The sequence below is a fragment of the Sciurus carolinensis genome, chromosome 1 (assembly GCF_902686445.1).
Source record: "Sciurus carolinensis chromosome 1, mSciCar1.2, whole genome shotgun sequence".
Lineage (NCBI taxonomy): Eukaryota > Metazoa > Chordata > Mammalia > Rodentia > Sciuridae > Sciurus > Sciurus carolinensis.
The window spans coordinates 192,570,289-192,581,143 of record NC_062213.1 but is presented as its reverse complement, the minus strand read 5'-3'; the positions used below and the strand labels follow the sequence as shown (position 1 = coordinate 192,581,143).

Sequence of the window (10,855 nt, the reverse complement as noted above, 5' to 3'; positions counted from 1 at the left end):
TGCGCCGGGCCTCTTTTCCTCTCCTTCGTCTCTCTGGTCAGCCAGGGAAAAGAGCCCGCCTCTTGACCCATAAGGCCCTGGACCGGAAGCTCCACCTTCTCTTCCTGTTCTCCATCATGGCGGTGAGTAGCCGAGTTCTGGGTTTGGTTTGCTTTCATCCGTCCCCATCCACGGACGGTCGAGCCCGTGGCCCCGATGTCGCCCGTGGTCCGAGGAAGACGGAGCCCCTAGAGCTGCTCGAGCCGAAACTGGCGGGGCCGTACGGGCTGAGGGCACGGGGCTGGGCCCTGTCATCTCCCGTACTCCTAGGAGCAGGCTCGGGGAAGCCGCCCCGAGAGCTCAGGGGCACGACCCGTGGGCAGCAGTACGGGCAGGCGGAGCGAGGGGACGGTCTCAGGACATGGGGTCCAGGTCCTTTCCAGCCCCGGGGACGTGAGACTTGCCAGGTGCTGGGGAACCTCGGCCAGTTTCTCTGATTAGAAAGGCGCTAGCCTTCGGCCCGAGCCCGCGGACAACTTCAGAATGCGATGGAGAAGTCGTATAACCACGTGTTTCCTGTTTGCTCTGCATTTAAAGTCTGTTCTCTTATTATTCGGCCTCACATGCGGACGCTCTTCGCCTTGACCCTACGCTTTGAGCCCCTTGGGGTTCCCCCTCAGTGTTCACCCACGCCGCGCGTGCAGGAAGAGACGTGGTCCCGAGCTGGCCTCCTTCCTGTCTCCCAGGCAAACAGTGACACCTTTTAAACCCGTAGGGCTTTCTTTAGGATTTAGAATGAGGCCAAAAGTATAGGGCGCCCAAGTGGGAAGTAGTAAAAGCTAGGGTCTCGGCTGTGATCGGGCTGTGAGTGTGTTGACTGCGGTGCTACCCTGTTGGCAGCAGGATCAAGGCGAAAAGGAGAACCCCATGCGGGAACTTCGCATCCGCAAGCTCTGCCTCAACATCTGTGTGGGGGAGAGTGGAGACAGACTGACCCGGGCCGCGAAGGTGTTGGAGCAGCTCACAGGCCAGACTCCTGTGTTTTCCAAAGGTGAGTAGTGGCAGGCAGAGAGGGGCCTGGGGGTTTGGTTCACCTGGTGGTTTATTAATAGTACTGCTGTCTGGCCTCTTTAGAATGTTACCTTTGACATATTTTTAAATTTAGTGTTAATGAACTACTGAAAGAAGCATCCTCCCTGTGGAGGTTGGTTGTGGTGAGGCATACCACCTTTCTGTGAGCAAACCTTCAACTAACACTGACCCAAGTACAGAAGAAATGAAGTAGGATAGGACCATAGTCCTACTCTACCTCATATCCTCCTTGAAAAAGAGGACCATAGGAAAGAGCATTAGGTCTGATTAGCAGGTGAGGTGGTAACTGGGGTCTGTATACTGAAGATTCCTGGATTCTAATTATGGCTTCACCATTTCTTACTGTGTGAGTTTGGTTCATTGAGCCTCTGTGTACTTATTTGCATAAAGGGGATTATAGTAGTTGCTTTTTCATAAAATTCGAAGGATAAAATGAGTTAGTGTATGCTCCATTGCTTGAAGGATAGTGGAAGATGTTGAATCTGTGGGTTCAGATCCTGTATCTTATTACCTGCTGTGATTTGGGGGAAGTTAATTTACTTCTCAGAACCTCATTGTTAAAATGAGGATAACAATGCAATAAGCTTTTAGTAAATATTGACTGTTATCAATAGTGTTTTGTTTTCTTAGGAGTATAATGATTGTCTTGGTACTAGTACCTCATCAACATTGTTGTGGTTATGAACTTGACCTTTTGGAGACATTATGGTTTTGAGTTCTTAATTGGAGAGGTGTGACTGGATTACTTGGAAGTTGGAAAATTTGTTTTCTGCGTTATAGGTGAAATTGATAGACCACCAGCACTTAGAATGTGGATAGATATTTGGTGCCTCTCTTGGGTATGGAGATGGCATTCTGGGGAAGAGATGAGTGCAGTGTGACAACACCTAACTCCTTGTTACCCCTACCTGCAGCTAGATACACCGTCAGATCCTTTGGCATCAGGAGAAATGAAAAGATTGCTGTTCACTGCACAGTTCGTGGGGCCAAGGCAGAAGAAATTCTGGAGAAAGGTCTAAAGGTGAGGCTAGTCCTCTCTCAGGGCATTTTGATCAGCACCTATTTAACATGTAGATAATTGCAGTGGTCTTGGTTAGCATTTAATGTGCTATTCTTTAGTGTCCTGCACATATACATTTTAGCTTCTATAAGACTGTCTATACTCAGCAGGATTAAACTATTTTCTTTGGTGGTTGAGAAGATGCCAGTGTGGGGTGGGAATTAGCTCAGTGGCAGAGCATTTGCTTGTCACATGCAAGGACCTGAGTTTGGTCCTCAGCCCTGAAGTAGTGAGGGGGGTGGGGAATTAGAGAGAGATAGATGCCCAAGAGTCTGGGAATCATTTTGATGCTTCTGCTGAGTTTTTCTCTGCTCCTTAGAAGTCGGGAAGTTTCTATGAAATCCATAGGTAGGATGTGTGATTTGGTGTAGTGGGGAAATTCGAGATTGTGTTGCTTACAAAGTTAAATTGTAGTTTTGTTTTGGGTGCTGAGTGTTACAGGTTGAGCTAGTTATTTTGGGGGTAGTTAAAAGTAACGTGAGTTTGCTGCATTTTTTCCCTCAGGTGCGGGAGTATGAATTAAGGAAAAATAACTTTTCGGATACTGGCAACTTTGGTTTTGGGATCCAGGAACACATCGATCTGGGCATCAAATATGATCCAAGCATTGGTATCTACGGTCTGGACTTCTATGTGGTATGAATATTTAATCTTTTTCCCACTCCTGTTGTGTGAGGAGAGGGGAGTTGGCTACTCATTTTTATTTTGTGCCAGCTTGATGTTCAGATGTTGGGTTAAAGCTCTCAGTATTGTCTGCCTGTGTCTTCCCCCTTGGGAAGATGAGCCACATGTATGGCAAGGGTAGAAGTACAGCCAGAACAGACTTGTGAATCTTTCAGTCTGAGATCAGTTGCCAACATGGCCTAAAGGGGGATAAAGGAAACCTATACAACCAGCAAATTGGAAATTTTCTGAGAGATACTGGTGCTGCGTTGGGCCTGGGAGTTGGCTGCACTGAGGCTGCTCTCAGCTACTTCCCATGGATCCTGGAGAGATGTGGCTTCCACCCAGATGACATTGAACCAGGTTTGGGTGATGAAACTGTATGCTTGGGGATTTTAATGTAGTAGTGGCCATTTTTGTTACTGCAATGATTTTGGTTCAAACATAAAATACCCGGAAGCAGAAAGCTTGACTAGTATGGAACCTGAATGGTGGAGGCACCCTCATAGGTAACCCAAAAGTAATGAGAATTGGGTACTTGTGAAAGATTGGGGCAGCACACCTTTGGGAAGCATTTTAACTTATTTATTTTTAAAGAAAAGTGCTTTGGAGGTTAGGGACCAGTACTGGAGATTCCTCAGCACCTTTGGAAGTTCGGTAGGGAAGGAGAAATGTGCTGAAAGTTCCAGCCTCTGCAGCAAGCCTATTTTATGGCATTAGGTTGTTTGGGATACTAATGACTTCTGTCAGACACAGATCATCCTGGGTCTTGCTCTAGAAACCCACAGGGTTGCCAGATGATCCGTCTGCAATGTGTGAGTCTTGTTTGTCTGCTCTTGACACTGAGCTGGGTAGGTGACTGTTGGTTATTCCTGGGACAGGTGCTGGGTAGGCCAGGTTTCAGCATCGCAGACAAGAAGCGCAGGACAGGCTGCATTGGGGCCAAACACAGAATCAGCAAAGAGGAGGCCATGCGCTGGTTCCAGCAGAAGGTAAAGCTGATGGATCTCAAGCAAAGTGGTGGTGTGTGGTGTTGGTGGATGGAGTTGGGATTGGGGGTGCAAAATATGGCACTATTTGGTGGGTAGTTTCTTTAAAGAGAGTATTTGGGCAGCTGGCAAATGTGGGTTTCCGGGGTTGGTGGTTTAAAAGAACACCCAGAGCTGTGAGTGTGGGTAGCTGGAAGGGGAGGAATATGGCTTTAAAAGGAACCCCCTTTTCTCAGGTATAGTGCAATGAGTACAGTGTAGCAGCTGTTATTAGTTGGCTTCCCATTTAATCCAGCAACAATGTGGGATTCACAAGTTCATGTATTAGTTTTTAGTTTTGAATTCTCTGATGTTAGCCTTTGCTACAATCATTGCTATTGCCTCCTTTTCTGAAAAAAATAAAAATCTCTTCTCTTTCAGTATGATGGGATCATCCTTCCTGGCAAATAAATTCCCGTTTCTATCCAAAAGGCCAATAAAACATTTTCAGTGAAATGTACATAACTGTTGTGTGTTCTGTGAAAGGAGCCTGGCCATATTCAACTTCTTGGACCTCAAGCCACTTAAAGCTTCGATGGGAATAGCTGGTAACAACCCTGTTGTCCTCTGTTTGGATGCCAGTGTTTCTTGGCAGATCCAAGTCCAAGTGTTGCCTATGGTTACCATACCCTTGTAGATAATGCTGTGGTGCAGTAGTCCCATGTAAACTGGTTTTAGAGAAGAGAGTATGGTTACGGGTAGTGTTGAATTTAGGGTCTTGATTAAAGGCAGGGTGCAATACTCACTCCACTGGTCCTGGGAGCTCCCCTGTGTTCAGGGATTTGGTGTGTAGGGGATAGATCACAGGCTTTGGTTTGACCTCAAGATTAAATGTTGACTCAACTTCAGACGTGGGTCACCTTTAAAATGAGAATCTGTAGCGTTCTTGAGAAGCAATGTAAGTAAATAAGAGCAGTCTGGATTTGATTCCCAGACCTGTCTTTAGTGAGTTAGGAATCTGCCTCAGTTTCTTGTCTATCTTGGAGGCAATATTCTTTAAAGTGTCAGTTTAATACTGAAAGAACACTTAGATTAGTAAAGCGTTAATTTTTGGGGGGGGTACTGGGGATTTAACCCAGGAGTGCTTAACCACTGAGGCACAACCCCAGTCCTTTTTGTTTGTTTTTGAGACAGGGCCTTGCTGAGTTGCTGAAGCTGGCTTTGAACTTGCAATCCACCTGCCTTGGCCGCCTGAGCTGCTGGGATTACAAGTGTGTGCCACTGTGCCTGGCTTAGTTTTTGTGTTTTGGTAAATGAAAAACGTAACTCTTAAAAGTTTATCTCCCTTGGTGTGTAAGTGGAATATTTACTTATTGCTTGAAGTGATTTATCATATGACTTGGAGCAGTAATCAGAAGCTACCATTTCTCTGACCATTAGGCAGTACTGAATGAAGTCATCATTCTTGGTTTTGGGCTTAAATTTTGAGTACGTTCTAATTCTGTTTGATGATTTAGTCATTTGTGACTGAATTATATTTCCTTCTTGGCTCACCTTTTCATTGCTGTAAAATAGTTTTATAGTTCATGCCTTCATAGGTTTTTAAGCCTGGAGGGTATTTGGTGGGCCTAATTTTTTAATAAAGATATGACTTGTTTTGTCTTCCTGACAATAAATTTATCTAGTAAGATGGATTCAGTTGGTTAAAAGGAAGACTCAGAATATGCTACCACATTCTTTTTATTTCACTTGCAGTTGTACATTCATTTCTGCTGTAGGACCAGAGCCACCATCTCATAAATGCAGTGAAGATGGAGTAAACGTGAATGATTCTTGTGATTCACCTTCTTTTTTATAAGGGGGAACCTGACTGGTTTTGTTAACTTCAGAATTACATAATGGCTACAACTGGAATAAATACGATGGATTGGATGGCCAAGTGCATTGGGAAGTGGGCGTGAGTTTCACAGAGGTGGAACATGTATTCTGATCTCAACTAAAGCACTGCAGAAATAGAATGTGCACACTCCTGTTGCTACAACCATCCTCTCGTGCTAACTACTGTTTGCCTTTATTCTGCATTTTTTGATGTTCGTATTACTATTTAATTTTAACGATATAGACCTGTCTGAAGTTCATTTGGTCTTGCTGTATTCTGTGTTCAGTTAACTGCCCATGTTAAAAATGTGAGACTACCTGGGCTTCTGGCCCAGTGGCACTAACACTTTTGGAATTAAGAAATGGAACTGAATTTTAGTCCCAGCTTTAGTGGTGAGATTTTGGGTGAGTCATGAAGCATCCAGGAACAAGAACAAGTGGGACATGTGCCTTACTCATGTAGAGCAGCCAGTGGCAAAACAGTTGTTCCTCTTCTGGTTTAGAAGCTTGACTTTCAAACAGGTATCCCTTTGGGGTCTAAAGCATTGTTGTTTGGGGTTAAGCTTTTAGCAGGTGAATAGATAGGATCACTTGGGAGTTGGTAAAACTCTTGGGCCCTACCTCGGACTTACTGAATTAATCTGCATTTTAGCAAGATCTGCAGGTGCTTCATATGCATGTACTCCAAAGTGTAAAAGCTCTGCCCACATCCTAATATCAGAACAAAAAGGGGAAGGGTATGATATCCTCAGAGATCTCTTTAATAAATTGAGTTTTATGACGTTCTGGGTTGTAGTCCCCCCCCCCACCCCCCTGTTTCTTTAGCTATTAACCTTTGAGATTTTGACGTTGTTAGGTAATCCTGTGCCTCAGTGTTAAATTGTGGTTGTCACTGGAATAAGATGGTGGGCATTTCATCTATCCCAATAGTAGGCCCAAAGTTATCGTGCCATTTATAGGACTGGGGTTCTTATGACATTGACTGGTATGTGCCTGCATGTCGGAGGTATCAGAAGTTCTGCCACAGGGATAATCCCACTGAATAGGTAAAGTGCTATGGAGGTGGATAAAGGATGGCCACTGATACATAAATGTGTCAGGTTTGGTGGCACACACCTGTAATCCCAGAGGCTTGGGAGGCTGAGGCAGGATGATTCTGAATTCAAAGCCAGCCTCAGCAACTGAGCAAGGCCCTAAACAACTTAGTGAAACCCTGTCTCTACATTCTGGGTACCAAAAAAAGTTAAAATAAAACTTGATCTAGGGATGTAGCTCAGTTGTAGAGTTCTTGCCTAGATAGCATGCATGAAGCATAGGCCCTGGGTTTGATCTCCAGTATCACAAAATTTTTAAAAACATGATTAAAACTTAAAGGTGTTAGCCAGGTTTGGTGGCACATGCCTGTAATCCCAGCAAACTGAGACAGGATGATCACAAATTCAAGGCTGGCCTAGGCAATTTAGCAAGAAAAAGTCTGGGATGAAACTCAGTAGTAGAGCCCCACAGAAGTGTCTCTGGATGCAAGTTACTGTTTTGAGCTGTTGAAAATCAATCTACAAGGATTGTCTTCATATACTCGTTATATATGAATTATCACCATACTAAGGACAGTAGGTTGTCATTCCCCAATGGAAAGCAAACAGGTAATGTTACTTTATATAGGCTTTGTGCCCTTTTTTGTTTTGTTTTGTTTTGTTTTGTGTGGTACCATGGATTGGTACTTTGCCACTGAGCTGCATTCCAGTCCTATTTTTCATTTTGAACATTCTTGCTAGGTTGCATAGCCTGACCTTGAACTTGAAATTCTGTCTCAGCCTACCACGTAGCTGGGATTTGCTTCATTCTTTGTGGCTTTTTCTTCTGTAAATATGATCGAAAGAAAACTAGAGCTACAGTCATTTGGAGTTTTTCCATTTAACGAGTGTTTTCATATTATAGTGGCTACGTAATACTCCACTTTAGGAATGTGTAGGACATGTTGCCTTCTCTACGGCCGGCACTAAATGTCTGAGACATCAGTTTCATAGACCTGTCCCAGTAGAGGCTGTCTTATCTCACTTTCTTGTCCCTCTGCCCAATAAGTACCTCTATGGTCCTTGCAAGTATCTCAGCTGTTAGATGGTGTGGCATAGTGGAAAGAATGCCAAGCAGGACAAAGGTTAATACTTGTTCTGATTTTTATTCTGGCTCTTTGCTAGCAGTGATGATCATAGGTGAATACTGTGACAGATTGCAGCCTCTCTGGACCTCTCAAGTGGATCCTGTTCCTTTTGCCTTTTCCTGCAGTTTAACCACTAACCTGATAAACTCAAAAGCAAATGCTGAAGGTCTCTGGGTAACCAGTTGGTGAAGATCACAATGAGGAGGCTGCCAAAAGCACCTGAGTCCTAAAGGGTTAAAGTGCATGTGAGCTCCAGGTCAGGGCCCAGAAACTACCCACAAATAATTTAAGCTTCCAGCCACTGGGGACCAAGCTGGTGCCTGAGGGTACAAGAACCACTTAAAGGCAGCTTGTTATGGAAACTGCAGTGTGGTTGTCAGAGGTACTCAGGGGCATCAGGAGGACTGAATTTGACTCTATGAAGTGCAGATGCAGAAAAGTTGAGAAACAAGTACAGATGGTTTACAGGTCATTAAACAAAAGTGAGTTGGCAGAGGCTTGGGGATATGTGGGTGAATGGCAGGCTACTTGCCTGGTATTACCCCACAAAAAGAAAGTTGAGTTTGTACCAGCTGAGGACCTTCACATATCCTGATTTTAGGATGTTATGTAATTGTATTTATTGCTACTGATGTGATTTTATGTGAAAAATATGTTAGTAGTTACCTGGAGCCTAAAGAGAACTTGAAAGGCAAAGGCATTCGTGACATCAGTTATTCTGAATATATTTCTTTGATAACATGACTTTTAACCCTGAGTATCATGGTGACTGTCTCTGGAATACGGTTTGCTTTAAAATCTTGATTTAACTGATGGCTCTTGGGATTCTTTCTTGATATGAGTGTATTACCTTGGGTATTCATAACTCTGTAAGGTAAATGTAATAAAGAGGAGGACTTGGAGGCATAGTGAAGAAAATGAATTGCCCAACTGGTAGTAATGGAAACGACTTCGAATTCAGATAGATTTCAGTCCTGCTGAATTTTTGTGCAGGTTTCTAATTTAAGAATCAGGCTAAATCACACATCTGCCTCTTGAAATACACTTGTCAGCTTTTCCCAAAATTAAGTGGACCAACTCATAATATACTGTTGATCCGTCTAGACTGTGTTTCCCACATCCCTAAGGAGGACAGACAAGGAATCAGAAATGGAGTTAGTCTTGTCAACAATTGAGTCTGTAGGGACAATATCCAAATAGCCCCTGAATTACAATTAAAGGGGAAAAGTTCGTTAATCAGATGGCAAGCTAGGCACAGTGGCACATCCCTGTATTCCCAGGAGGAGGCTGAGGCAGGAAAATCACAGTTCAAGGCCAGCCTGGGCAACCTAGTGAGACCCTTTCTCAAAATTAAAAATAAAAAAAGGGCTGGGGATGTAGCTCAGTGGTACAGCATCCCTGGGTTCATTGCCACACCTGGGCTCATTCACCCAAAATCAAAAATATGGGGGACAAGCATATACGTCATAGCAGATACTCTGTAACCTCACTCAGAGTGACAATCTCACTATGTTCATGGTGTCCAGCCCTTGTGATCAGTATGTTGATCAGATTGGACACAGACAGCAACACTGCTACTGACTACCTGGGCAAGACCTTGGGTAAGTCAGCCAATCTCTCTGAGCCATGGGGCTTGTGTACAATAGACTCAAACCTACCTTACAGGCTTATTTTCACAAATTAAAGATAGTGCCAGTGGCACACACCTGTAATCCCAGCAGCTCAGGAGGACAAGGCAAGAGGATCACAAGTTCAAAGCCAGCCTCAGCAATTTAGCAAGGCTCTAAGCAACTCTCAGTGAAATCCTGTCTGTAAATAGAATATAAAAAAGGTGGCGCAGTGGTAAAGTGTCCTTGGGTTCAACCTCTGGTACCAGAAAAAAAGATAGTACAGCCAGGTGTGGTGGTGCACACCTGTAATCCCAGCTACTTGGGAGGCTGGGGCAGCAGGATCACAAATTTGAAGACAACCTTAGCAATTAAACAAGACATTTGTCTTAAATCCCAGTGACTCAGGAGGCTGAAGCAAGAGTATTGCCGAGTTCAAAGCCAGCCTCACAACTTGGTGAGGCACTAAGCAACTTGGTGATACCTTGTCTCAGAAAATAAGGGGTGGGGATATGGCTCAGTGGTTAAGTACCTCTGGGTTTAGTCCCTGGGATGAATAAAATATAGAAAGGGCTGAGAATGTAGCTCAGTGATAGAGTGTTCCCTAGCATACATGAGGCTGTGGGTTCAATACCTAATAATAGGAGAAAAAAAAAAGATGCTCCTCAGTTTACAGTGGTGTATGTTCTGCTAAGCCCAAAGAATGGTTTCTACTGAATGCAGATCGCTTTCATACCATGGGAAAGTAAAAAAAAAATTCCTAAGTGGAGCTATCATAAGTTTAGGACTCTGTACATGTAATAATTTGATGAATAGTAGGAGCTGTTTTAAAGTATTATGATTCAGTTGAATGTATCGTGGTGGGCTTAAAAGTAAGGAGTTCTGTTCCATTACTTGAGCTTCCTGGGGAAGAAAGGTAAGGGAGAGGCAGGAATTACCAGGCTTCTCTTTCCAGAAATCCCTAAAATGGTATGAAGAAAGGGACTTTGGGAATGACAACAATTTAACAGAGGCACTAGGTACATATTTCCTGTTTTCATCTCAGATTAATATGCTCTTATATTCATTCAGCATTTGAGTGCGTACCTACCTTGAAGCATGGCATTGAAGCAGAGTCCCTGCAATTAAGTGGACAAAAATAAGTACATATTCCTCCTTTGCTTGTACTTTTTTTGGGGGAACGGGTGCTGGGGGGTTGAACCCAGGAGCTCTCTGTCACTGAGCTACATCCCAACCCTTTTTATTTTATCATCTTAAGGCAGGGTCTCACCAAGTTTCCAAGCTGACCGTGAATTTGTAATTGTCCTACCTTAGCCTCACAAATTGCTGAGATCACAGGCATGTGCCACCATGTCTGACTTTGCCTACTCTTCAGGTGGAAATAAATCTGGTGCTATTTTGTGTGTGTGTGTGTGTGTATGTGTGTATGTATCAGGGATTGAACCCA

General features: G+C 43.9%; 1 protein-coding gene across 1 annotated transcript; it reads left to right on the top strand.

Moving 5' to 3' along the window:
- The first annotated feature begins 860 nt into the window (after positions 1-860).
- On the top strand, positions 861-4,282 carry Rpl11 (ribosomal protein L11). Its single transcript, XM_047542215.1, has 5 exons — positions 861-1,030; positions 1,986-2,092; positions 2,636-2,767; positions 3,676-3,786; positions 4,204-4,282. Exons 1-5 carry the CDS (start codon positions 907-909, stop codon positions 4,231-4,233), a joined length of 504 nt encoding a protein of 167 aa, XP_047398171.1. The 5' UTR covers positions 861-906; the 3' UTR covers positions 4,234-4,282.
- The last annotated feature ends 6,573 nt before the right edge of the window (positions 4,283-10,855 follow it).

Bases quoted from the DNA above. Each gene is read 5' to 3' on its own strand.
- Rpl11 (XM_047542215.1), top strand. From the start codon at position 907: ATGCGGGAACTTCGCATCCGCAAGCTCTGCCTCAACATCTGTGTGGGG. The intron at 2,093-2,635 runs GTGAGGCTAGTC...TTTTTCCCTCAG, and splicing joins TTCTGGAGAAAGGTCTAAAG to GTGCGGGAGTATGAATTAAG. The intron at 2,768-3,675 runs GTATGAATATTT...TTCCTGGGACAG, and splicing joins ACGGTCTGGACTTCTATGTG to GTGCTGGGTAGGCCAGGTTT.